Raw genomic sequence first — 27,719 nt, forward strand, 5'->3', positions numbered from 1 at the left:
AGAGTCAGATTTTCATACAAAACCTGCATCGAGCTGACTTTATGGCAAACACAGAGCTGAATATAAAGACAGAATGAGCGGCTGGTCGAGAGCCTCTATGACTGGATACACCTCTCCCCCGTGCTACAGTGTGTGTGTGCGCGCGGTAACAGCTCACGCGTTCGTCATAATCAATATGAATATTCCGATTAAACTGAACACATCTTACATCAACAACATGACAAGCAACGCGTTGATAATAACAAATAATCAGATTACAAACAACTGTTATGTTTACACGTGTTGTAAAATGTGCGGGTCCAGCTGCAGTTTGGGGTGTGTGTGTGAAGCGGAGAGAGAGAGAGAGAGAGAAAGGAGGAGCGTTTTTTGGGCAATGAGACTATTTTAGGTGACTGATTTGTTGTACCACACGGAAAGTAATACATATTTTGGACCAAGTTACATGTATCCTCATTCATTCACCGGCTGCAACTAAAAGAGAAGGCAATTCACCACGAAACTAACATTATTCGGTCCTGGAGTAATAAGTTAAGATCCCCTGCTATCTCTACACAACAAAGAGACGGAGCAGGAAAGGTTTACACATGTAATATTTTTCCTGAGGCGATTTAAAGCAAAATACACAATGACACTCAATCAAACACATCTACAATGATAAGGAACATGTATACTTTCTAACTTATTAACGTACAGCAATACCACATGAAGAAATGACAGACTTTGAAGGAATAAACAGTGTGAGGAGAGCTCCATTATAGTGCAGTGGGCAAGTCTGAACAAGTTCCGCCCACGCGTGCGCGGCACGCAGGTCTGTACAATTACGTAATTTATCGGCTTAAAGATATCGGCTGAATTTAGACATCGGATCGATAACGATAATACTAAAAATAGCATTTATGGGCCGATACCGATATGGCCGCCGATATATCGTGCATCCCTAATATATATATATATATTATATATTATATATATATATGAATATTTATATATATATATATATGTGTGTGTGTGTATATATGTGTGTATATATATATATATATATATATATATATATATATATATATATATATATATGGGGGGGTTGCGGTTTTTGATAGGTTGTAGGTTTCTAGGCTGTCACTTTGATACAAGTTTTATTTATGGAGCAAATTCGGAATACACCATTTGCATTTTGTTAATAAATGACCAGTAAGTTTTGATTACATTTTTTATTTTTATTTAAAGCTTTTGTAGTTGCACTGTGTACCAAGACCAACAGAAAATGAAAAGCCGCTATTTTTCTTGGCCAGTTTTAGATTTTGGCCTCCTTGATGACTGTCGAAATATTTATCAGTCAATAGTTAATTGTTTATTTTAAAATTTAGAACATAATTTAACTGAGATAAGGAATTATGCTGAACAGTTGTTTTTATCGGTACTGTCCATTGTTTGAAGTCCGTTGGCTGTTAATTAGCATTTTAAGTGTTTTTAAATTGTCATCTACTGACAATTGTTTATAAATATATATGGGGGGTTATAGGGTTGCGGTTTTTAATAGGTTGTAGGTTTCTTGGCGACAGCAAATTATTGCTGTCACTCTGATACAAGTTTTATTTATGGAGCAAATTAAAAAGCACTGCAGTGTTTGGGTGTTCTGTGTTTGTCTGAGATGATTAGTCTACCTCGGTGTGTATATTCAATACAAAGTATGAAGCTGATCGCTCAGTTATTGTCACGTGTCTCGCGTCACACCACTTATGCGCGCAAGCCGTGCACCTCCATCGGAAACAACAAACTTGTGCAAATTCTAAAAAAGACATGATATGCAAACGGCACCTAAAAGGCTGCAGTCATTTGCGATCTCCATCAGTTGATCTTCTTGGACAGACATGGTGGATTCACCTGAATTGTTGACAAATGGGTTGTGGATTCATTCCTTGGCAGTTCGTGGGTCCTTCACTGGGCCTGTTCCTCTTAGCAAAGAAACTTTCCAGAGGCATCTGTTTCGTACTCGTTTTGTTGCTTGTGGGTTAAATTTGGGCACTCAAATGTAAACAAGAGAAAACAGTAATTTTTCAAAATAAAAGATTTTTCAAAATAAAAGACTCAGATAATAAATTAAACAGAAATAATTAATGATTTCCTTGCGGCCAGGTACCAATTGATCCATGAACCGTTACTGGTCCACGGCCCGGTGGTTAAGGAGCACTGCTATAATGTATTAATATGGCCTAAATTAGGTGTTGGCACAATAAAACAGATATTAAACATATGAAGACGTTATCCATTCATAACAGAGGTATATAGTCTTAAAGTTCAGCAGCAAAACAGGCTGGTCAACTCGTCTAATGTTGTTTGAAAAAAGTTTACATGTCTTTGTCTCCATGTATGCATGTTCAGGTATCTCTCAGAGTTCTTGTATGCGTGGCTGATGTCGACGTTGAGTCGAGCCGACAGCTCTCAGATGGCGGAGGAGAGAATCCTGGAGGAGCAGCTCAAAGTGCGCAGCAGCAAGAAGAGCAAGAAGAAGAAGAAAGGTTTCTATATTCATCTCTTCTGCTTTGTATGATTGTCATGTTTCAGCCGTAAGCCTTCATGTTTTCCGCTGTCTCCTCAGCTCGTCCTCTGAGTAAAGAGATCACCATGAGCCAGGCTTACCAGAACATGTGTGCTGGCATGTACAAGGTAAAACACACTGGAGTGAACGTTATCAACATGCTGCATAACCAACGTGTTAAAAGTTTCCACAGAACAGGTTTTGCAAAGAAACTGGGATTAAAAGATTAAAAGAGTTAGTTTTACAAGTTAAAAACCTTTTTTTAAGCAGAGCATGTTTGTAATAAAGACACAAAAATCGCTATTTAATTTGCGTAGTTCAGTAAACGTGTGTATACTGAAACGTTCTAACAGCATTTGTGTGGGACTCATCGTTTCAGAAAGGCTTGAATAAACTCTACCACATTGATTCATTCATTTATTTTTGGCTTATTCCGTTTATTAATCTGGGGTTTCCACAGCAGAATAAACCACCAACTTATCCAGCATATGTTTTACGCAGAGGATGCCCTTCCAGCTGCAACCCAACACTGGGAAATACCCATACACTCTTGCATTCATACATACACTACGGCCAATTTAGCTTATTCAGTTTACCTATAGCGCATGTCTTTGGACTGTGGGGGAAACCGGAGCACCCAGAGGAAACCCATGCAAACACTTGGAAAACATGCAAACTCCAAACAGAAATGCCAACTGACCCAACGGGGGCTCGAACCAGTGACCTTCTTGCTTTGAGGCGATTGTGCTACCCACTGCGCCACCGTGTCCAACTCCACCACAAATACATGGAACTTACTTGGTATTTTTGAGTGATGTGCTGGATTTCTGCTTCATCCGTGTCCATCTCTGTCACTGACTGATGTTTATATGACGTCATGCAGTTAAAGCAGACAAGCACTTGGGAAAGATGGGTGGGGAGAACCAGCTCATTTGCATATAAAGGCATAGGCTACAAAAACAGCTAAAATGTCCTCTAACCTAATATCTAGATGTAATCTAGGAATCTGATGGGTACTTTTTGCAGAAACTTTTACAGGCACATTCTGGAGACGCCAAAAGACTTACTTAATGTTTTTATAAACAAATAGTTTCAGACAAAAAGATGTCTTTGGTTCTGCTACTTAATCTACTGTCTCTCTGTCAGACGATGATCGCGCTGGATATGGATCGAAAGGTGCGCAAACCTCAGTTTGAGCTGGACAGTGAGCAGGTGCGCTACGAGCATCGCTTCGCCCCTTTCAACAGTGTGGTCACACCACCGCCAGTGCACTACATCCAGTTTAAGGTGCATGACTTTTATTCAATATACGAAGGGGATGTGTACTGATACAATTCTCTTACATTTTTGTTGTGATTTTATCAAGTATTCCGAATATTACATAAACAATGAATACAATATTAATACACGTGTACATGCATAAAAAACAATAAAAAATTTGATAAATCCATACAGAAAAAAAGACTAATATGATTATTAAAAAAGATGTATGTATGTATGTATGTATATATATATATATATATATATATATATATATATATATATATATATATATTTATTATTATTATTACTCTATTATTAATTATGAATAGATAATTAAGTATATGATTAATTAATTGTAATGTATTAATTATTATTCATATTATTTCTCTCCATCCCTGTGTGTGAATGTAGGAAATGTCCGATTTGAAGAAGTACAATCCTCCTCCTCGCTCAGCGGATCTCTATATGGCTGCCAGTAAACATTTCCAGCAGGCCAAACTCATACTGGAAAATGTTACCAGCCCTGATGCAGAGGTACACTTCAGACAGTTCTTATATTGCTTTGGGAATCGGTCTAGTCTTATTAACAGAGTTATGTACAGTAGAGATGATCATGATTACTCTAAATTTATAAGCTAATCATTTTGTCTTTAACTTTGTTCTCTGATTTTTTTATCTTTGAGAAACAATCACTTAACAATACAAGTTACTTGCAAATTAACAATAAATTATTATTTACTGTCATAATGACAGACAAAATAATGTTGGTATTAGAAACAGAGTTATAAGAACTTTTAAGAATTTGTTCAAAACATGATTTTGACCCAAGTATATATATATATATATATATATATATATATATATATATATATATATATATATATATATATATATATATATATATATATATATTTATATACGGTGCATCCGGAAAGTATTCATGGCACTTCATTTTTTCAACATTATTTTATGTTACAGCCTTATTCCAATATGGATTAAATTCTTTTATTTCCTCCACATTCTACACACAATACCTCATAATAACAATGTGAAAAAAAAGTTTTTGAAATTGTTGCAAATTTATTAAATATATAAAACCTGAAGGATTACATGTGCATCAGTATTTACAGCCTTTGCTCAATACTTTGTTGATGCAGCTTTGGCAGCGATTACAGCCTCGAGTCTTTCTGAATATGAAGCCACAAGCTTGGCACACCTGTCTTTGGGAATTTTTGCCCATTCCTCCTTGCAGTACCTCTCAAGTTCCATCAGGTTGGATGGGAAGTGACGGTGTACTGCAATTTTCAGATCTCTCCAGAGATGTTTAATAGGATTTAGGTCTGGGCTCTGGGTGGCCCACTCAAGGACATTCACAGAGTTGTTGTGGAGCCACTCCATTCATATTTTGGTGGTGTGCTTTGGATCGTTGTCCTGCTGGAAGATGAACCGTCGCCCCAGTGTGAGGTGAAGAGCACTCTAAAGCAGGTTTTCATTCAGTCTCTGTACATTGCTGCATTCATCTTTCCCTCTATCCTGACTAGTCTTCCAGTTCCTGCTGCCCACAGCATGATGCTGCCACCACCATGCTTTACCGTAGGGATGGTATTAGCCTGGTGATGAGCGCCTGGTTTTCTCCGAATGTAACGCCTGGCATTCACTCCAAAGAGTTCCGTTTTAGTTTCATTACTCCAGAGAATTTAGTTTCTTATGGTCTGAGAGTCCTTCAGATGCCTTTTGGCAAATTCCAGGCTGGGAGTGGCTTCAGTCTGCCCACTCTACTATACAGGCCTGATTGGTGGATTGCTGCACTGATGCTTGTCGTTTTGTAAGGTTCTCCTCTCTCCACAGAAGAACGCTGGAGCTCAGACAGAGTGACCATCGGGTTATTGATCACCTCCCTGACTAAAGCCCTTCTCCCCCGATCACTCAGCTTAACATAACATTTTTTTAGAAAAAGTGAAGCGCTATGAATACTTTTCAGATGCACTGTAAATATATTTAAAACTCATTTATTTTATGTTAGAATGAACATCTTTCTCAAGCAATTACTGCACTAAAAATGATTTTGTTGCTGAATCTTGTTTTAGGTTAATCGTATCCTTAAAGTGGCCAAACCCAATATTGTTGTAATGAAGCTGCTGGCTGGAGGACACAAGAAGGAGACCAAGGTACAAAAAATGTATTATGGTTATGTCCCTTGTTACAAGATGTAAAATAACTCTCTGATGTCTCTAGAGTGTGTATGTGAAGTTTCAGCTCAAAACACCACACAAATAATATTTTATAACTCTTTGAAACTGACCCTTATAGACTTTATATTCAAATGAGATTGTGCTCTTTTCAAATGAAGGCGGAGCATAGCATAGTGTCAGCATAGTGGCAGATTCAAAAACAAGAATAACGGCTGATTCACACAGTGCTTGACAGAGGGCGTGTCTGAAGTTGGGGCTGACGTGATCGTCATGTCAGTGTCAGCCAATGACATTTGTCCGCAATCGTCTACTGTCTAAGCTGGTGTATTTGCATACAGCAATCTCAATGACTGACGCTTCAGTTGGCGTTTGAAAAGTTGAGAAAGTCCCAACTTTTGTAGCGAGCAACGCCACTGAAGCGGCGTCGATGGACCCACAATTCAGTTCGGCAATGCTTGACCTCACCCATTCAAAGTGAATGGGAAGCGTTGACGCTGACACCCCGTGTGAATAGACCGTAACATCATATGCTAACGAGGGAGAGATGGTCACTAGTGGGTGGGGCTTTCCCCCTCTGATGACACATACAAAGGGAGAATGTCAATCAAAGTGTCTCTGCAGACTGTTTATATCAAGTGTGATTATAAAAAATTTAAATAATACATTTTTACTATTAAAAGCTGGTTATACTCGCACACTGTTGCCACACGACTGGGTTTAAACCACTTATAAAAGTGATTTTTGCATAAAAGGTCCCCTTTAAATCAGTAAGCGTTTTCCCTTTGTCATTTTAAACCTATTAATTAATTGTTTTATACTTTATTATTTTAGCATTATTTATGGTAGCATTTTTAAAGGTGTTAATATACAGTACATGTCTGAAATTCTCTTTTATTATTATTACAAACTAAGGATGACAATAAAAGGCCCAATCCCAGTTCTATTTTTGTTCCCCTACCCGTTCTCCTTGGCCCTTGAAACAGAGTGTGAAAGAAAAGGGCTTCAAAATTTAACCCTAAGAAATGTGACATTACTACAACTAGGGTTGTAACAATATACCGGTATGACGGTCTACCATGATTTGAACGTGCACGATTATCATACCATGAACAATTGCATATCAACGGTTTTAACCCTTAAAGACCGAGACAGCCGCCCGCGGCTAAAAATAAGTATTGCTCTTAAATGTTTAATAACTTTTGATCCGCTGATCCGATTCATACAATTCAAAGATTGGCATAAAGAAGAGAATCTCAGCTTTCCAGTGCTGTATCACATAACATTCTCTTTGAAATCCTTTCTCTTTTTCTTTTTTCTTTTTGGTTACGTCATCAAAATTTGACAACGCTGATTTGAAAAGAAACGCTCGTCACTGTGTCTCCGGACAAACCAGACATGATACATTGATGCATTGTCCCTCCTCCATGCCCAGATTGGTTCAAACTCGCTTTATCACAACCAATAAGCATAGGTTTAGCTTTTGTTTGTGGACCAACAATGAGCTTTTTGAACAACACGGAATGAGAGATAGGCATACATTTATGCGCGGCTAAATAAAACGCAAAAAAAAAAAAAAGTTTTGCATGAAATAATTCTCATACTAAGTACTTTTGCATGCACAGCAGCACAGAAACATGACAAAACAGTGACACAGCAAAGACGAACTGCTGCTCTTGCTGTTTTCAAAAGACGCAAATGAAGGTGCAGCTGTTTGTCTGCATTGCAGACAACCATATCCAAATCCATATCCACAGACAACCATATCCATGCTGGCACATAAAACCTAAAGATGTTCCATATTGAATCTAGTTTCGTTATGTAACTATTTATAGTATAGTAAATATTTATATCTATTTTTTTACTGAGGATTTGCACCATGTTTATTTGGACTTTGACACATTATTTATTATTTTCTTATTTTTTTATTTGTTCATTGTAAGTGGTGTTGTTTATAGTAACTGAAAATATATTATTTGGAAAAAGTCAAATTTGCTTCACTGTTCTATTATTTTGTAACATTTGTAACATACCGTATACCGCGAAACCGTCAAACCGTGGTATTGTTTTAGACGATTATCATACCGTAAAAAATTCATACCGTTACAACCCTAACTACAACACCTGCACACGTCATCAAGATCTCTTGACTACTGTAGTAATTCCAGTTGTGTTGTTTTTTTTTTTTTTTGGTATTTTTCTTCAGGAAATCACTGAAGGTAGCGATATCATGTTATCAACATATATATATAATGTGGATATAAGATTGTAACTGTACTGTGCATTTACACAGTGGCCACATTCATCTATATAAACACACAAAAACAACATTAACATCATAGCAGACATTGTAAAAAGCTCATTGTCAGCCACTAGACTTTTCTGACAGGAGATTCGAGTGTCATCGAGGGACAGAATTTTGTGGGAATGCTGTACAGGAGTTATTATAGGGATTATAGATAGCCAAAATGAACGGTTTTTATTTTAGCGTTTTTTTTTTTTTTTTGTTTTTTTTTAAGCATGACGGTAAAACACAGACGCGGTTATGAATATATTAAAACGTGTTTGTTTGTCGTAAAAATGTGTAATAATGACAAAAAATACTAATTTGTGCGTCTCCTGTCTTCTGTGTGCTGCCATGCGGCTGTTGTAGATGATGTATTCTGGGAAATTTTCTTACTCTTGGTTTCTAGTGTGGTCCTGAAAAATCTCAGTTTCAAGGGCTATCTAGCCCTTCCCCTTAACCTTATGCCTTCAAGCTAAAGAGAATCGATACACCCTTACCCCTTCACGTGAATGTGCAAAACAAGGGATAGGGCTAATGGGTAGAATTGGGATTGGGCCTAAATTATGTCTTGTATTAAGAGCACATAAATGGTATTCACAGAGTTGAAATTCAGTGCATTCATAGCTATTTTCTCTCCGTAGGCCCTTCCTGAATTTGACTTCTCTGCTCACAAATACTTCCCCATAGTCAAAATCCTATGAGATCCTCCACGTTTCCAGGCCTGGACTCATCTTCTGTAAAAAAGCTGAATAACTTCATATCCATCGCTGTAATGGTACAGTTATGGATGCCCTCACTTTGGTTTGGTTTGAACAGTTTGTGTTTTTGTTTGGTTGATTCAAATCTATTAAATTGGGAGGAAAAAAACTTTCTCACGTGTTTTGTTTCCAGTGGCTTTCATATGAAACCAAAACGTCATTCTACAGGTTTTACAGTTGAATTATTAGCCTCCTGTATATTCATTTGTTTTCCTTCGGCTTAGGCTCTATTTCAGAGGTTGCCACAGCGGAATGAACCGACAACTATTCTAGCATATGTTTTTACGCAGCCGATGCCCTTCCAGCTGCAACCCAGTATTGGGAAACACACATACACACTCATTCACATACACACTCGTACACTACGGACAGTTTAGTTCAGTGTTTCTCAACTGGTGGGTCGTGACCCAAAAGTGGGTCGCGGAGTGTGTCGTCAAAAAAACAACAACATTTTATTTTATTACTTATTATGTGAGCTTATATCAGACTTTTATTTTGAAATCCGTGTGCGACAACTGAACTTTCCCTTACCCTAACCACTGTTTACAGTATTTGACGTTTTTACTCTGTAATATTACTATAATTTGATGCATTTTGTTAAATGACAGCAATAAAGTAATGTTTTTTGTAAGCCTTGGTGATTTTTCTATGATTTATCTGTCACTACTTGATATAATGAATTATAATTCTTAAAATTATATTATAGTTCCTGAAATTTTGGGTCGCGGCCTGATGACTATGTACGAATGTGGGTCCCATGACTAAACTAGTTGAGAACCCCTGGTTTAGTTTATTAAATTCACCTACAGCGCATGTTTTGGGGCTGTGCGGGAAACCGGAGCACACAGAGGAAGCTTACACGAACACGGGGAGAACATGCAAACTCCATACAGAAATGCCTACTGGCCCAGCCGGCACTCGAACCAGCGACCTTCTTGCTCTGAGGCGACAGTGCTAACCATTGAGCCACTGTTTTTTTGGACACATAAGAACTGCATTTTGTCTTGTATCCGAAACGGTAGTCCTCTATCAGCCTGACAGGTTTATAGAGAAGGCTTCAAAATGGCAGGAGGGCGATGATCATAAATAAACCAGGATTTCCTCTGTAATCTTAGCTGCGTATGTTTCAGATCTCAGACTTCTTCAGAACTTTAGCTCTACTTTGCTTTGACTTCGTCTCACAGAAAGCACAAATGTTCTCACACCAAAGCAAAAGCAGTGGGAAATGACTGCGTTCACAACATTGTTTTGAGAAATTTGAGGAAAAAACCTTGATTCGGAGAGAACCTTGAATTTGAGACGTTCTCTCACACATCTCCGACTTTTAAAGACAAATAACTCCTCGAATCCAAATGCTTGTAAGATGAAACAGCAGTATTGCAGGAGTCAGAATGTCGAAGGAAAAGGAGATACAGTACAAATGAAATCAATCAATGATAGACCATATCAATTATTCAGTACGTCAAAGTACAAACAAATGGGATGAAAACAAAGATTTGTGGCTGTTTTTAAAGTTACACGCTCAAACACACACACTCGTTGGTTGCTTTATTAGTTTTATAAGCATGTCTTAGTCTGGTGTTTATACAGTAAGTCATTACAAATGGATTAAACTACATTAGAGAGAGAGAGAGAGAGAGAGAGATCATAATAATAAAACATGTCCATAATTCATGCCCATAATTTGGTCAAATAGGTGTTGTTCATCTTTGAGAACTCTTTAGAAATTAGTAATAATTAGTATTTCAAAATGAGTTTCTCGCAACGTTACATAGCCCAGAGATTTTATTGAATTTTTATTCATTTATTTTTTTCTCTACTATTAAAAAAAGCTACTATTTATTAAGTAGACTTCAGCAACAGTTTGCTTTATAATTTGTTTAGCATCGTTAAACGGGGATAACAAAGAAATTAAAAATTAAGTAAATAGAGAATAAAAATGTACAAATTAACAAATGCGCAGGCGTACACTCACCGGCCACTTTATTAGGTACACCTTACTAGGACCGGGTTGGACCACTTTTGTTTTCAGAACTGCCTTAATCCTCTGTGACAGATTCAACAGGATACTGGAAATGTTTTTCAGATATTTGGGTTTATATTGACATGATAGCATCTCAAAGTTGCTGCATCTCCTGTTCCACCACATCCCAAAGGTGCTCTATTGGATTGACATCAGGTGACTGTGGAGACCATTTGAGTACAGTGTACTCATTGTCATGTTCACGAAACCAGTCTGAGATGATTCACGCTTTATGACATGGTGCATTATTCTGCTGGAAGTAGCCATCAGAATCAGAAGATGGTTGCACTGTGGTTATAAAGGGATGGACATGGTCAGCAGCAATACTCAGGTAGGCTGTGGCATTGACACGATGCTCAATTGGTACTAATAGGCCCAAGGTGTGCCAAGAAAATAGCCTCAGTTTCCTGTGCTTAGCTGACAGTATTGGCACCCGGTGTGGTCTTTTGCTGCTGTAGCCCATCCGCCTCAAGGTTGGATGTGTTGTGGGTTCAGAGGTGCTGTTCTGCAGACCTCGGTTGTAATGAGTGGTTATTTGAGTTATTGTTGCCTTTCTATCTGCTGGAACCTAAATGCCTAAATGCATTGAGTTGCTACCATGTGATTGGCTGATTAGGAATTTTGGTTAACGAGCAGTTGGACACCTAATAAAGTGGCCAGTGAGTGTTTTACTATATTATATGTACAGCTATATCATGAATTATGTTGCTAAATATATAAGCGTATATGTAGCCTATATAAATTATTTTGAAATCCGTGTGCGACAACTGAACTTTCCCTTACCCTAACCACTGTTTACAGTATTTGACGTTTTTACTCTGTAATATTACTATAATTTGATGCATTTTGTTAAATGACAGCAATAAAGTAATGTTTTTTGTAAGCCTTGGTGATTTTTCTATGATTTATCTGTCACTACTTGATATAATGAATTATAATTCTTAAAATTATATTATAGTTCCTGAAATTTTGGGTCGCGGCCTGATGACTATGTACGAATGTGGGTCCCATGACTAAACTAGTTGAGAACCCCTGGTTTAGTTTATTAAATTCACCTACAGCGCATGTTTTGGGGCTGTGCGGGAAACCGGAGCACACAGAGGAAGCTTACACGAACACGGGGAGAACATGCAAACTCCATACAGAAATGCCTACTGGCCCAGCCGGCACTCGAACCAGCGACCTTCTTGCTCTGAGGCGACAGTGCTAACCATTGAGCCACTGTTTTTTTGGACACATAAGAACTGCATTTTGTCTTGTATCCGAAACGGTAGTCCTCTATCAGCCTGACAGGTTTATAGAGAAGGCTTCAAAATGGCAGGAGGGCGATGATCATAAATAAACCAGGATTTCCTCTGTAATCTTAGCTGCGTATGTTTCAGATCTCAGACTTCTTCAGAACTTTAGCTCTACTTTGCTTTGACTTCGTCTCACAGAAAGCACAAATGTTCTCACACCAAAGCAAAAGCAGTGGGAAATGACTGCGTTCACAACATTGTTTTGAGAAATTTGAGGAAAAAACCTTGATTCGGAGAGAACCTTGAATTTGAGACGTTCTCTCACACATCTCCGACTTTTAAAGACAAATAACTCCTCGAATCCAAATGCTTGTAAGATGAAACAGCAGTATTGCAGGAGTCAGAATGTCGAAGGAAAAGGAGATACAGTACAAATGAAATCAATCAATGATAGACCATATCAATTATTCAGTACGTCAAAGTACAAACAAATGGGATGAAAACAAAGATTTGTGGCTGTTTTTAAAGTTACACGCTCAAACACACACACTCGTTGGTTGCTTTATTAGTTTTATAAGCATGTCTTAGTCTGGTGTTTATACAGTAAGTCATTACAAATGGATTAAACTACATTAGAGAGAGAGAGAGAGAGAGAGAGATCATAATAATAAAACATGTCCATAATTCATGCCCATAATTTGGTCAAATAGGTGTTGTTCATCTTTGAGAACTCTTTAGAAATTAGTAATAATTAGTATTTCAAAATGAGTTTCTCGCAACGTTACATAGCCCAGAGATTTTATTGAATTTTTATTCATTTATTTTTTTCTCTACTATTAAAAAAAGCTACTATTTATTAAGTAGACTTCAGCAACAGTTTGCTTTATAATTTGTTTAGCATCGTTAAACGGGGATAACAAAGAAATTAAAAATTAAGTAAATAGAGAATAAAAATGTACAAATTAACAAATGCGCAGGCGTACACTCACCGGCCACTTTATTAGGTACACCTTACTAGGACCGGGTTGGACCACTTTTGTTTTCAGAACTGCCTTAATCCTCTGTGACAGATTCAACAGGATACTGGAAATGTTTTTCAGATATTTGGGTTTATATTGACATGATAGCATCTCAAAGTTGCTGCATCTCCTGTTCCACCACATCCCAAAGGTGCTCTATTGGATTGACATCAGGTGACTGTGGAGACCATTTGAGTACAGTGTACTCATTGTCATGTTCACGAAACCAGTCTGAGATGATTCACGCTTTATGACATGGTGCATTATTCTGCTGGAAGTAGCCATCAGAATCAGAAGATGGTTGCACTGTGGTTATAAAGGGATGGACATGGTCAGCAGCAATACTCAGGTAGGCTGTGGCATTGACACGATGCTCAATTGGTACTAATAGGCCCAAGGTGTGCCAAGAAAATAGCCTCAGTTTCCTGTGCTTAGCTGACAGTATTGGCACCCGGTGTGGTCTTTTGCTGCTGTAGCCCATCCGCCTCAAGGTTGGATGTGTTGTGGGTTCAGAGGTGCTGTTCTGCAGACCTCGGTTGTAATGAGTGGTTATTTGAGTTATTGTTGCCTTTCTATCTGCTGGAACCTAAATGCCTAAATGCATTGAGTTGCTACCATGTGATTGGCTGATTAGGAATTTTGGTTAACGAGCAGTTGGACACCTAATAAAGTGGCCAGTGAGTGTTTTACTATATTATATGTACAGCTATATCATGAATTATGTTGCTAAATATATAAGCGTATATGTAGCCTATATAAAGATACATGTTAGAAACACAATAGTAACTCAAACTCAGATATCAACTTGCTTTGACTGAGATCTGCTGAAGAGCGTCTCTGAATACACAACATGTTTAACCTTGAAGCAGATGAGCTACAGAAGAAGAACAAGGAGAAGAGCTCACTGGTGACACTCATATAAATTGAGGCTACAATTCACACGAGCTCACCAAAAAGTGGACGACATGACCCATGAAACGCTGCCTGGTCTGATGTTTCTCAATCTTTGCTGTGACATTTATGGTTGGGTCAGAATTTAGCATAGATGTAAATGTTAGGTTAAAGCTAGCCTCTTTTGTTGAACCTTTTTACATTTAAAAGGATGACCATTCACCCAAAACTGAATATTGTGTCATCATTTACTCGCCTTCAATCCTCACAAACCTGTTTGAGTTTCTTTCTTCTGTTAAACACAAAAGAAGACATTGGAAACCGGTAACCATTGTCTTCAATAGTTTTGGGTTTCCCTGTGGAAGTGAATGGTTACCAGTTTCAAGCTGTCTTCTTTTTGGTTCAGCTGAAAAATAAGAAACCCATAAAGGTTTGGAAGCACTCGAGAGTGAGAAAATATTAAGCCATTTTGTTTTTCATTTTTGGGTGAACAATCCCTTTTAATAATAAGTTTTAGAAACTGGTTAAATTGCTCATTGATCATTATTTTTTTAACACCGAGCGAAACACATTTCTATACTTGTCAGTTGTACTTTATTTTAAATTTGCTTTTGTTGTGTATGCACTTAATAAGTAAGAGGATTAAGCAGGATGATATACAATGTTCTGCTCAATGTTTAGTACACTTTGAGGAGACAAACACATGGTGTCCAGTGTATACAAGTAGTACTATATTTATATTCGAAAATGTATTGAAATCCCTGCTGAAAAATCCAGCTGAAACCAGCCTAGGCTGGTTGGCTGGTTTTAGCTGGTTGACCAGGCTGGTTTTAGAGGGGTTTTGGCCATTTCCAGCCTGGTCTTAGCTGGTCAGGCTGGAAAATGACCAGCTAAATCCAGCTAAAACCAGCTTGACCAGCCTGGTTTAAGCTGGACATAACTGGTTTTGGCTGGGCTCCCAGCCTGGCTAAGCTGGTCAAGCTGGTTTTAGCAGGTCATCTCCCAGCCTGACCAGCTAAGACCAGGCTGGAAATGGCTGGAAACCAGCCTGGAAATGGCCAAAACCCCTCTAAAACCAGCCTGGTCAACCAGCTAAATCCAGCCAACCAGCCTAGGCTGGTTTAAGCTGTTTTTTTCAGCAGGGAAATGTTACGTTTTAAAGAAAAAAAATACAAATTGCCAGATTCTGATATTTATGTGGCCAGAAAGTAAGTCAAAATGTTAAAATTGAAGGGATAGTTCACCCAAAAATAAAAATTCACTCACTATTTACTCACCCTCAAGAGATTTCAAACCTTAATGGATTATTTCTGTTGAACACTAATGAAGATATTTACAGGAAAGCTGAAAACCTGTAACCATTGACTTCCATAGGTAAAAACAAATGGTTACCGGGCTCCAGCATTCTTCTAAATATCTTCCTTTGTGCTCAACAAGAAACTCATAATTGTTTGAAACAAGTAGTAGATTTGGCAGGATGATGTAAAAATACAGTGTTTTGCACAATATTTTGATACACTCTGAGGAGACCACCACATGGTGACCAGCGTAAACTAGTAAAGTGTATTATTTTTATTTAAATGTGTTGAAAATGTAAAAATTTTCAGTACAAAAATTGCCAGATGTTTATATTTACAGCATGTTGTCAGAAAGTGAGTTGATATATATAGTAGCTATTAAAAGGATAGTTCACCCAAAAAAATCAAATTCACTCACTATTTACTCACCATCAAGTGAATTCAAACCTTTATGAGATTTTATTGCTGTTGAACACTAAAGAAGAAATTTTGAAGAAAGCTGAAAACCTGTAACCATTGACTTCCATAGTAGGAAAACCTGTAACCATTGACATCCATGGTACTGTAGGTAAAACAATTGGTCTTCGGCATTGTTCTATATATCTTTCTTTGTGCTTAGCAGAAGAAGCTCATAAATGTTTGAAACAATTAAAGTTTAAGTATGTAGATTTAGCAGGATGATGCAGAAATACAGTGTTTTGCTCATTATTTTAATACACTCTGAGGAGACCACCACATGGTGACCTGTGTAAACAAGTAAAGTATTTTATTTTATATGAAAATATGTTTAAAATGTTACGTTTTTCAGTAAAATAATTGCCAGATGTTGATATCTATGTGGCCAGAAAGTAAGTTGATATATGTATAGAGGCTATTAAAGGGACAGTTCACCCAAAAAATAAAAAATTCACTCACTATTTACTGTTCACTCACCATCAAGTGATTCCAAAGCTTTATGAGTTTCTTTATTTTGTTGAGCACAAAAGAAGATATTTAGAAGAAAGCTGAAAACCTGTAACCCTTCCCTGCTGAAAAATCCAGCCTAAACCAGCCTTGGCTGGTTTTAGCTGGTCGTCTAGGCTGGCTTTAGAGGGGTTTTGACCACTTCCAGGCTGGTTTCCAGCCATTTCCAGCCTGGTCTTAGCTGGTCAGGCTGGGAGATGACCAGCTAAAACCGGCTTGATCAGCCTAACCAAGCTGGGAGTCCAGCCAAAACCAGCTATATCCAGCTTAAACCAGGCTGGTCAAGCTGGTTTTAGCTGGATTTGGCTGGTCATTTTCCAGTCTGACCAGCTATGACCAGGCTGGAAATGGCTGGAAACCAGCCTGGAAATGGCCAAAACCCCTTTAAAACCAGGCTAGTCAACCAGCTAAAACCAGCCTACCAGCCTAGGCTGGTTTAAGCTGGATTTGTCAGCAGGGTTGACTTTCATAGTAGGAAAAACAAACCGTTACAGATCTCCTGCATTCTTCTAAACATCTTATTTTGTGCTCAACAGAAGAAAGAAACTCATGAATGATTGAAAAAAGTAAAGTGTGAGCAAATAGTGACAGAATTTCTGTTTTGGGTGAACCATACCTGTAAAAAAACCCTTACAACTCTGTAGTTTTTCTTTATGGGGAGATGTTCGAGAGATATAATGCTTACTTACAAATAATCGTAGGCTTTATGCATACATTTTCCACACATATTGAGCTTTTTTAAATATGAAACGTCAACATGATAAAAAAGTGTTTCATTGAAAGTGTGTTAAAAGCCGTCAACTAACTCTAAAGACAACACAGTTGACATCACTGGACGCGACGCCGCGGACTCGCATCCTGCTGCCACGTCTAAACTGACTCCGTTGGCAGGTAACCAAAAGACTGACAGTCGAATCAGCCAATCAGCGAGAACTAGATCAGGGCGCAGACCGCCTTCTTGACCAATACCACGCGCAGTGGGCGGGTTTATAGTGACAGCGATTCAGAACGAGGAACTAAAGAGCTCTTGGCAGCAGTACCGGAGACATGTGTGGTGAGTACAGCAATGAAAACTACATTTTAATTTTACATTAACACCGATAATATACGTGACGTTCATTTAAAATACACACGGTATAGAATAATGCAGGAAAAGTGAAACAAAAGAGCCATCGGAGGGAAAATCCACTAGCATTTAGCATCGGACTGTGGCTGGCTTTTGAAAACCAACAGTCATCAATCTATTCTTGATATAATTTCTGCGCATGTATTCACATATAGATACGACTTTATTATGCTTAAGCATTTTCTAGATAGACATGTCCTCAATATAGAGTTCTATAGCTTGAAGATGTTGTACAGTGATATTTATTGTTACTTTTAATCAGTTTAAGTCATCAGGATAATACATCAGTGCTTGGATCACATTCATAATCTCTTACTGTTTGCTGACCGATATTATTTCTTTATTAATTTAGCGTCATCAAATGATACCCAGACTACCATTTCCAGTAGAACAAGTCACAAATCTAAATTTAAGTTACTGTAAATGTGACCACACCTCTAGTTTAGTTTGTTTAGTGATGAACCTCACTGTTTGTCGAAACCAAAGAGTAACATTAAGGGTGAAGTTGCATGGCAACACTTTACATAATGTTCAATTAGTCAATGTTTTTACTGACAGTACGTTTATTACATTATTTATTCATCATTGAGGTAAAGTTGGTTTTATATTGGTTCATATATTCGATTTTATTCACCCATTCGTTCGATTTTAAACAGTGACAACTTTTGACATGGTTTCTATACTGTTATGCAGGTACAGTTGGTTCAATATTCACACATTTGTTAATTTTTATAACATTGGCAAATTTTAACATGGTTTATTATATTGTTAATGAGGTAAAGTTGGTATTATATTTGCACAAATTTGTTCATTTTTAACAGTGGCAACTTTTGACATGGTTCCTATATTGATATAGAGGTAAAGTTGTTTTTATATTATCATATTTGTTCATTTGTGAACAGTGAAAAAACTAGTAACAATGTCCCTATATTGTTATTGAGCTGAAGTTAGCTTTATATTTGTACATACTGTATAGAGGTAAAGTTAGTTCTATATTCGCACATCGCTTCATTTAGTCTCTATATTGTTTACCATGTTACTTTGAATATTCGATCGGAATTGGTATGCAAGTATGACTTGTAAACAACATTAACACTGTTTATTTGACTGTGAACCATGTTGTACTTTGATAGTCATTTGCTGCTAATATGATTTATTCGCTATTTAGAGTTTGCAAATAATACTTTTATCAAATTATATTATTAAGGGGAAAGTCAGAATGTGCGAATATAAAACCAACTTTACCTCTATTTTGCACATTTGTTTATTTTTAACAGTGGCAACTTTTCACATTGTTCCTATATTGTTAATGAGGTAAAGTTGGCTTTATATTTGCACATTTGTTAAATTCCTAAAAGGGACAACTTTTCACATGGTTCCTACTTCATATCATTAATGAGGTAAAGTTGGTATTGTATTTGAACATTTGTTAATTTTTTTTAACCGCGGCAACTTTTGACATTGTCCCTATATTGTTAATGAGGTAAAGTTGGTATTATATTCGCACAAATTTGTTCATTTTTAACAGTGGCAACTTTTGACATGGTTCCTATATTGATATAGAGGTAAAGTTGTTTTTATATTTGCATATTTGTTCATTTGTGAACAGTGAAAAAACTAGTAACAATGTCCCTATATTGTTATTGAGCTGAAGTTGGTTTTATATTTGCACATACTGTATAGAGGTAAAGTTAGTTTTATATTCGCACATCGCTTCATTTAGAAGTCTCTATATTGTTTACCATGTTACTTTGAATATTCGATCGGAATTAGCATGCAAGTATGACTTGTAAACAACGTTAACACTTTATTTGACTGTGAACCATGTTTTACTTTGATAGTCATTTGCTGCTAATATGATTTATTCACTATTTAGAGTTTGCAAATAATACTTTTATCAAATTATATTATTAAGGGTAAAGTCAGAATGTGCGATTATAAAACCAAAAAAAAACCATATAAAACCGTGGCAACATTTGACAAGGTTCCTATATTATTAATGAGGTAAAGTTGGTATTATATTCGCACAAATTTGTTCATTTTTTACAGTGACAACTTGTGACATTGCCCCTTTATTGTTATTAAGGTAAAGTTGGTATTATATTTACACAAATTTGTTTATTTTTTTTATTAGTGACAACTTGTGACAGAGTCCCTTTGTTATTATTGAGGTAAAATTGGTTTAATATTCACAAAATTGTTAATTTTTTAATAGTGGCAACTTTTGAACTGGTTCCTATAATGTTGTTGAGGTAAAGTTGATGTTATATTCGCACATCTGTTCATTTGGAAGTCTCTATATTGTTTACCATGTTACTTTGAATATTCGGTCTGAAACTGAATGCAAGTATGACTTCAAAACAACCTTAGCATTGTTTAATTGACTGAACAATGCTGTACTTTGATAGCCATTGCCTGCTAATATGATTTTCTTATTTAGATTGAGCAACGAATACATTTGTGACCTAATATTATTAATGGAAAAAGTCCAAATGTGCAAATATAGAACCAACTTTACCTCAATCTATGCATTATTGTAAATGTTATTTAATGAAAAAGACTCAGTCATTCATTGTTAACTCACAGTACATTAACTCTGCATTTTAATAATGCTTTAATAAATGAAATGCTCTACAAATATTGTTCTTATTACTTTATAACATGTTAGTAAATACATTAACAGATCCTTATTGTAAAAGGTGAGCAGTTACATCTACTTTTAAATCTTCAAGGAAGCGATTGAGTACCTATTGTTATTAGTAGTGGTATACTGATAAAAGAAAGATCGAGATTGACCAGCTAGGAGTTCTTTTCTCTTTTTTTCCCACCGTTTTTTTTTTTTTTTCTCGTTATGTCTGATAAGCTAAATCTGTGTGACCTCTTCACTTAAGATAGACAAGACATTTGCTGTCACAACCTTGACGAAAGGCAGGGATTGTTCTTTTTGGCCCTCACAAGTCATTCAAAGACTCAAACAGGGTATATAATAATAATAAAAAAAACATAAAAGCAGCATTTGCTTGCTTGAGGTAAAGTTAGTTTTATATTCGCACATTTGTTTGTTTTTTGAGCAGTGACAACTTGTCACTCGCTCCTTATATCGTTTACTAGCTACTTTGAATATTCAGACTGAAATTGAATACAAGTATAAATTCAAAACAACATAAACACTGATAATTGACCCTGAACAATGTTGTACTTTGATAGTCATTGGCTGCTAATATGTATTTTCTATGTAGCATTACTGTTCTGAAATTATATTATTAAGGAGAAAGTTCAAGGGCTCTATTTTGATGGTCCATGCGCAGAGCGCAAAACGCAGGGCGCAAACGCTTTCAGGGCGTGTCAGAGCGCGTTTTTGCTAATTTAAGGACGGGAAAAACTGCTTTGCGCTGTGGCGCATGGTCTAAAAGTGTTGAGTTTATTTTTTTAATGAGTTATAGGTGTGTTTTGAGAATAAACCAATTAGAATCTCATCTCCAATTTCCTTTAAGAGCCAGCTGCGTAGCGCCAAGAGCGCATTCGCTATTTACAGGACGCAAAGTAAGTCTAAGTGGGAAAAAAATGAGCATTTCACTAGCAAACAGTTAAGAGTTTTTTGTAACAGTTAAACAGAGCATCTACTGCGTGAGAATGAGAGATAATGGATCTACTTTTACATTCGCTCTTGAATAGGGAAACCTTTACGCACAGACATCAATTAGTCTATAAATAATAAATTTAGTTTGTTAAGCGCAAATATTCATTTCAAAACTATTTCTAATTTCAGTTCTAATTTCCAGCAAACTAATAAATGAACAATAATAACAAAATGTGCTTAAAAGCCTGAGTTATATCCTTAAACACATGCTGTGCCCCATATGGTCTAAAACCTGACAGGTGGGCAAATCTAAGCTTGTTTTTAATAAAACAAATATACATATGGATATAAAAAAATAATACTGCTAATAATAGTAACATTATACAAAAGCAAATTGTTATGAATGAACTGAAAAAGCCTCCCGAGATGAAGAAGACATAAAAGCAGTGATTTTTCATATTTATGTAGGCTAGAAAATAATATGTTTTGTAATATTTTAATCCTTTATATTTATATCCTATATCTATTCTTATTATATCCTATATATATATCCTTAATATTTACATTTTTTCATATGTAAAGATATTTGCCTATTGCTCTCTTGTGTGTATTAAGCAGTGCGTAAGCGAGGCGCAACTCTGTGCCGGAGTTTAGACCGGGTTAGTTTTGGTCTAATGAAAAATCTATTATAGTTTCTCAAAATAGCAACGCGCCAGCGGTCCGCCTCAGAATGCCTTCCTTTTTGGACCAGAACGCCTATGGGCACACAAATGAGCGCTAATGCATTTGCTATTTAAACAGCGTAGCAAAACGACTCTTGCTCCAAGCTGAAACTACCAAAAGATTATTGCGCCGCGCCTTGCGCCACACTGCGCTGGGTGTATGATAGGGCCCCAAATGTGTGAATATAAAACCAACTTTACCTAAATATTTGCTTGCTGTTTTATCGGAAGATATATAGAGTACAACATACAGTGTATCACATTGAAAGACATGCTCTAAAGTTCATGTATATATCGTTTACCTCTATAGATGGTTATTTACACATGAACACTAAAGGTTCAGCGATATAAAATCTTTTTAGAATGCAAGTCTCTTGGTCAAAGAGAGAGAAAAACCTAAATAACACACAATTTTAAGTGTTTGCTGAAAGGTTTTGTGTGGAATTTAAAATAGTTTTTCCTATGGCGCGACTGTGAGAAAAAAAATCGCAGAAAATGCTATATTGAACATTATTTCTATCAGAAAGACTTTGATAATGAGAAATATTTTTTTCTGCACCAAATAAGTGTGCTTGAATGGCTTCAAAGGGTCATGTGACAATGAGGACAGCAGCATTACCTGCTGAAAATGTAGAAATGAAAATGATTCTAAATGAATCTGCTTTTTTAAATTTAGATAACAAATCTTATATAATGCAGTACAAACATGTCTTACAATGATGTTACAGGAAGATTTATAGCACTTAATTGGCTAGTATTTTAGAAGAGACTAACTAAACTTTTTCTTACTCTGCTTACTTAGCAGCTTGAAAGCTTTTTTGAGTTTCAAAATCTACCAAATGTGCACCAAATAAGTGAATTTGAATGGATTTTGAAGGGTCATGTGACACTGAGGACAGCAGCATTGCCTGCAGACATGTTATATTTGCGTCACAGAAATAAACTGCAATTTAAAATAATATAAAATAAAAAGGAAAATGGGGAAAAACATGTTATTCATTATTTTAGGTTGCACGAAAATTCCATAATAGCCCTGTTTTTATCAAAAGTGTAAAGAAATACTTCTTTCAAAAACAATGTCTTATGATCACAAACTTGTCAGTGGTAGTCTACAAGCATCTTCAAAAATTTCCTTTTTCGTTTCATTTAACATTTGTTATTGTAAAAAAATGCACATGATTTTTTTACATTTTAATTCTCCCCCTCAAAAAACATATTTCTACTGAATTAAGTATTTTTGTATTTGTACTTCATTTATTTTATAATTGTTATTTTTATTATTATTATTATTACTATTATTATTATTATTTATTATTATTATTATTATTATATGTTTATATATATTTTTTTAATAATTGATTTTTTATTTTTTTAATAATTATTACTTTATTTTTTCTTTTTTGTACTATTTTTGGTTTATTGATTTATTTATTATTATTAATTTACTTTTGTTATTATTTAATTTTACTTTATTTTTATTATTATTTTATTTTTATTAATTGATTATTTTATCAATTGATTATTTTAAATTTTTATAATTAATTATTACTATTTTTTGTTTTATTATTTCATTTTTGTTTTATTATTTTATTTTTTAATTGTTTATAATTAAATATTATTATTTTTTGTTTTTGTACTATATTTTTTATTTTATTTATTTATTATTATTATTAATATTATTGTTTAACTTATTTATTGTATTTAATTATTATTATTATTGTTTTTAATTACTTAATTTAAAAAAAATGATTATTATTTAATTTTTTGGTTTATTAAAAAAAATTAAGAAGAGGTGAGGCTTCTGTGAATGAAACATTCATTTCGGCGAGTCTTCTGCCTGCATAAAGGCAAGCTTGTTTGACAACCTTAAACACCCTTACACATGAGTATATGCGTTGCCCAAGGCCAGACCACTGAATGGTGCTTTTGTGACGTTTCTGTTTCTCCATAGTCATGTATCTGGTAACTTAACACTCTATAGTGGTGTAGATTTATCTGCTAAAAGATATGACCATCAAAGCCAGTTCTTTTTTTTATACATTGTTAATTTTAATGATTTTGCTCTGCCTCTATGCCTCTCCACAGATTAGCTTTTCCTTCCGTTAGGCTTCTTAATTTTATTAAAGGCATTTGTTTACTGTATGTGCATTGTGCATGGATTGACGTCTTTCTCGTTCACTCAGTGGTTATTTAAAGCTGTCAAACCGGTTGGCTCTGTTTTACCAGGCTACAATAACAGAATTGAGATCATCATGTTTTCCTTTCGCTTACTTTCTTTTTGTCTTGCCTAATCAAAAAGAGTGCTTCACTTTCTTTACCGGTTCTTTCTGTTTTTTATTGATGCTGTAGTTTTATACAGAATAGTAAAGCCTTCGTGCTCAACTATTAAAGAGGCAATTCAAACTAAAATTAAAATTGTTTCATTATTTACTCATTTAACTTGTTTCAGACCGGTTTGAGGATTTTTATTTTGTTATGTTAAATACAAATGAAGAAATCTGTTGAAAAGATATTGACAATCAAAACAAACAGTTTAAAATATTCTTCAAAATATCTTCTGTTCAACAGAAGTAAATAACTAAAACTCGTTTGAAACAAGTCAAGTGTAAGTAAATGATTATAAAATATTCAGCTTTTCACTCAAACAAAAGCTTAAATATGAGTTGTAACTACAGTTTTCTGAAAATGTTATGAAAGTTTTAGGTTTTCTTAAAATCCTGTCATCATTTTCCTCGCCCTTTGACTTGTTGAGGATTGTTTTTGTTATGTTAAACTCAAAAGGAGATTAACTGAAAATATTGGAAACCAATACCTACTGACAACCATAAGTAGGTAAAACAAACAGTTTAAAACATTCTTCAAATTATCTTCTTTTGTGTTCAACATAACAAATCAACTAAAACTGGTTTGGAACAAGTCAATCAGAGACTAAATAATAGTTTTTCACTTTAACAAACGCCTAAGCATGAATTATAACTACGGTTTTCAGAAAATGTTATGAAAATTTTAGGTTTTCCTAAAATTCTGTCATCATTTACTTGCCCCTTAACTTGTTTTAAACCAGTTTGAGATTTTTTTTGTTATGTTAAACTTAAGGAAGATATACTGAAGAATATTTGAAACTGGTACCTACTGACAACTATAGGTAAAACAAATGGTTTCCAACATTCTTCAAAAAATCTTCTTTTGCGTTCAACAGAACAAAACAACTAAAACTGGTTTGGAACAAGTCAGTCGGAGACTAAATAATATAGTTTTCCTCTTTAACAAAACCCTAAGCATAAATTGTAACTAGGGTTTTCAGAAAATGTTATGAAAATTTTAGGTTTTCCTAAAATTCTGTCATCATTTACTTACCTCTTAAAATGTTTTAAACCAGTTTGAGAATTTTTTTTGTTATGTTAAACTTAAAGAAGATCTACTAAAGAATATTGGAAACTGGTACAACTATGCTGTAGTTAAAACAAATGGTTTCCAACATTCTTCAAAATATCTTTTTTTGCGTTCAACAGAACAAATCAACTAAAACTGGTTTGGATCAAGTCAGTCGGAGACTAAATAATATAGTTTTCCTCTTTAACAAAAGCCTAAACTTGAATTGTAACTACGGTTTTCAGAAAATGTTATGAAAATTTTAGGTTTTCCTAAAATTCTGTCATCATTTACTTACCCATTAACTTGTTTTAAACCAGTTTGAGGATTTTTTTTTTGTCATGTTATACTTAAAGAAAATCTACTGAAGAATATTTGAAGAATGGTTTCCAACATTCTTCAAAATATCTTCTTTTGTGTTCAACAGAACAAAACAACTGAAACTGGTTTTTAACAAGTCAAGTGTGAGTTATTGAGTTTTTAACTTAACAAAATTTTCTGAAAGTGTTATGAACGTTTTCTTAGTTAAATATTATTTTTTTTTGTCTTTTAGAAACATGATGAAACTTTAGCATTAGATCTTTTCTTCAGTATCTAGCTTGTTAAAGTTGCCAATTATTCAAAATGGACAGTTATATTTTAAATGATTTTATTAAATGATTGAAATCATTATAAATGATTTACCCTGGTGTAATTACCTCACCCTTCCCTTTGCAACATCATCCCATCTCTTCTCTGATTACATGCATTGTTGCATTCTGCAACAATCTAATTAATTCCTAACAGACAAAATCTAGTCTCATGACTCACATCATACTTTTTAGTTCAAAAAACAAAAAAATAAATTGTCTCACATAATTAAAAATATATATTTTTATTAATTAAAATCTTCGTGCCGACAAAAAAATAACATTATCTGAAGGAAAGCTGCAAAGTGTTACGATTTAACATGATAATTGTTATTCTGGCTGACATTCTATTTGTAAGTCATAGTAAAAACACAATATGTCTATTATTTGATAAGGAAAATCTGTATTTTAACCGGACACCTTCTAATGTACAAACACACACACTTTGTATGATTAATTATAAGCTTGTATGTCAAATCAAATCACTTTTATTGTGTAATTCATTTTATTTATTAAATCACTATTATATCTGTGCTTTTGTTGTTCATATTTGTTTTCATAATTTATTTTTGTATGAACATTTGGGTGAAACAACATGTTTTGTTTGTAAAAACTTTTAAAGTAATGTTTGCTGAATGTATCTGCTATTTCTTAATTTAAATAGCGTCCTTTTTAATACTGTTTAAGTATTTCGCAATGATAAAGGTTGATTTATAGCAGTTAATTCTCATAACTCTGCCTGCTTAGCAGTTTCACAGCTTTATTTGCGTTTCAAGTGCTCAAATGCATTTGTGACTTTTAATTTATTGCTGTCATAATTGTTTATTTAATTCTGTTTCATTTGCTTTTGTATATAATTATTGGTCGATCAAGGCCAGAATATTGGCCAATATTTGTCGGTTTTTTAAATGGCTGAATTATCTATCAAGTGTTTCTGTTTGGCCAATACCTGTCAGAAGAGGGCTTTTATTTTTACTAACTTCAGTGCCTGAATGCATGTGCACAGAAGCTTTAGTTCTCCATCTTCAACTACACCAAACTCACCAATAGAGCCGTAGTCATTCAAAGTGAAATGACTGTGAAAGTTTGATAGTAGACTGGTTTATACTGTTTTGCATCTGCACAACTCTGATTTGCACTCCTTGCCATGTGCACTTAAGTGTAAATTGGATTGTTTAGAATTTTTATTATTTTATATTATTTGTGTGATTGTATGTACTGTAGTTTATTTTTAAAATCCTACTTTTTGTATTAATATTATCTGTTAGACACCTAAACTCTCATAAAATAAAGGTACGCGAGCTGTCACTGGAGTGCTACCTTTTCAAAAGCTACAAATGTGTACCTAAAATGTCCATATTAATACCTTAAGGGTAAATATTGATACCTAAAAAGTACAAAATTGTTCCTCTTAAAATGTTCAGGTACTAAAATATACTTCTGAGGAACCAATATGGACCCCTCAAGTACAAATGTGTACCTTTTGAAAAGGTACCATCAAGCGACAGCTCGCGTACCTTTATTTCTGAGAGTGTAGGGACTGAGAGTTTCGATTCTCTTGATGTCTTGTACATGTGGTTGAGTTGAAAATAAAGCTGACTTTGACTTTGATAGTCTTTGATTTAATTTGCTAATAAACATTTTCCCTGTACTGTCCATTTATAAATAAACCCTCTTTGTTTTTCTCTCTCAAGGCATATTTGCGTATCTGAATTATCATGTGCCTCACACTCGCCGTGAGATCCTTGAGGTCCTCATCAAAGGTCTGCGGCGCCTGGAGTACCGTGGCTATGACTCCGCAGGTCAGGAACAGACAAGACACCTC

The 27,719-nt window shown here is 35.2% G+C and overlaps 2 protein-coding genes across 5 annotated transcripts in view; both read left to right on the forward strand.

The window, feature by feature from the left end:
* naa35 (N-alpha-acetyltransferase 35, NatC auxiliary subunit) overlaps positions 1-9,142 on the forward strand; it is a 36,000-nt gene extending 26,858 nt beyond the window's left edge. Inside the window, 6 exon segments of the mRNA NM_199550.1 lie at positions 2,380-2,516; positions 2,597-2,664; positions 3,683-3,823; positions 4,211-4,333; positions 5,887-5,967; positions 8,917-9,142. Of these exon segments, the coding sequence (NP_955844.1) occupies positions 2,380-2,516; positions 2,597-2,664; positions 3,683-3,823; positions 4,211-4,333; positions 5,887-5,967; positions 8,917-8,976 (610 nt within the window). The 3' untranslated portion in view covers positions 8,977-9,142.
* Positions 9,143-17,470: 8,328 nt separating this feature from the next.
* Positions 17,471-27,719, forward strand: part of gfpt1 (glutamine--fructose-6-phosphate transaminase 1) — a 117,386-nt gene continuing 107,137 nt past the window's right edge. For 3 of the 4 annotated variants that reach the window (XR_012383791.1, XM_073909726.1, XM_073909727.1), the window contains exons 1-2: positions 17,471-17,519; positions 27,589-27,696. Coding sequence is in view for 3 of the 4 variants with exons in the window: in XM_073909726.1 (XP_073765827.1) it covers positions 17,513-17,519; positions 27,589-27,696 (115 nt within the window). In the remaining variant the exon portion in view is untranslated. 4 annotated transcript variants of the gene reach the window in all.

Source organism: Danio rerio, chromosome 8, assembly GCF_049306965.1.
Source record: "Danio rerio strain Tuebingen ecotype United States chromosome 8, GRCz12tu, whole genome shotgun sequence".
NCBI classification, from domain to species: domain Eukaryota; kingdom Metazoa; phylum Chordata; class Actinopteri; order Cypriniformes; family Danionidae; genus Danio; species Danio rerio.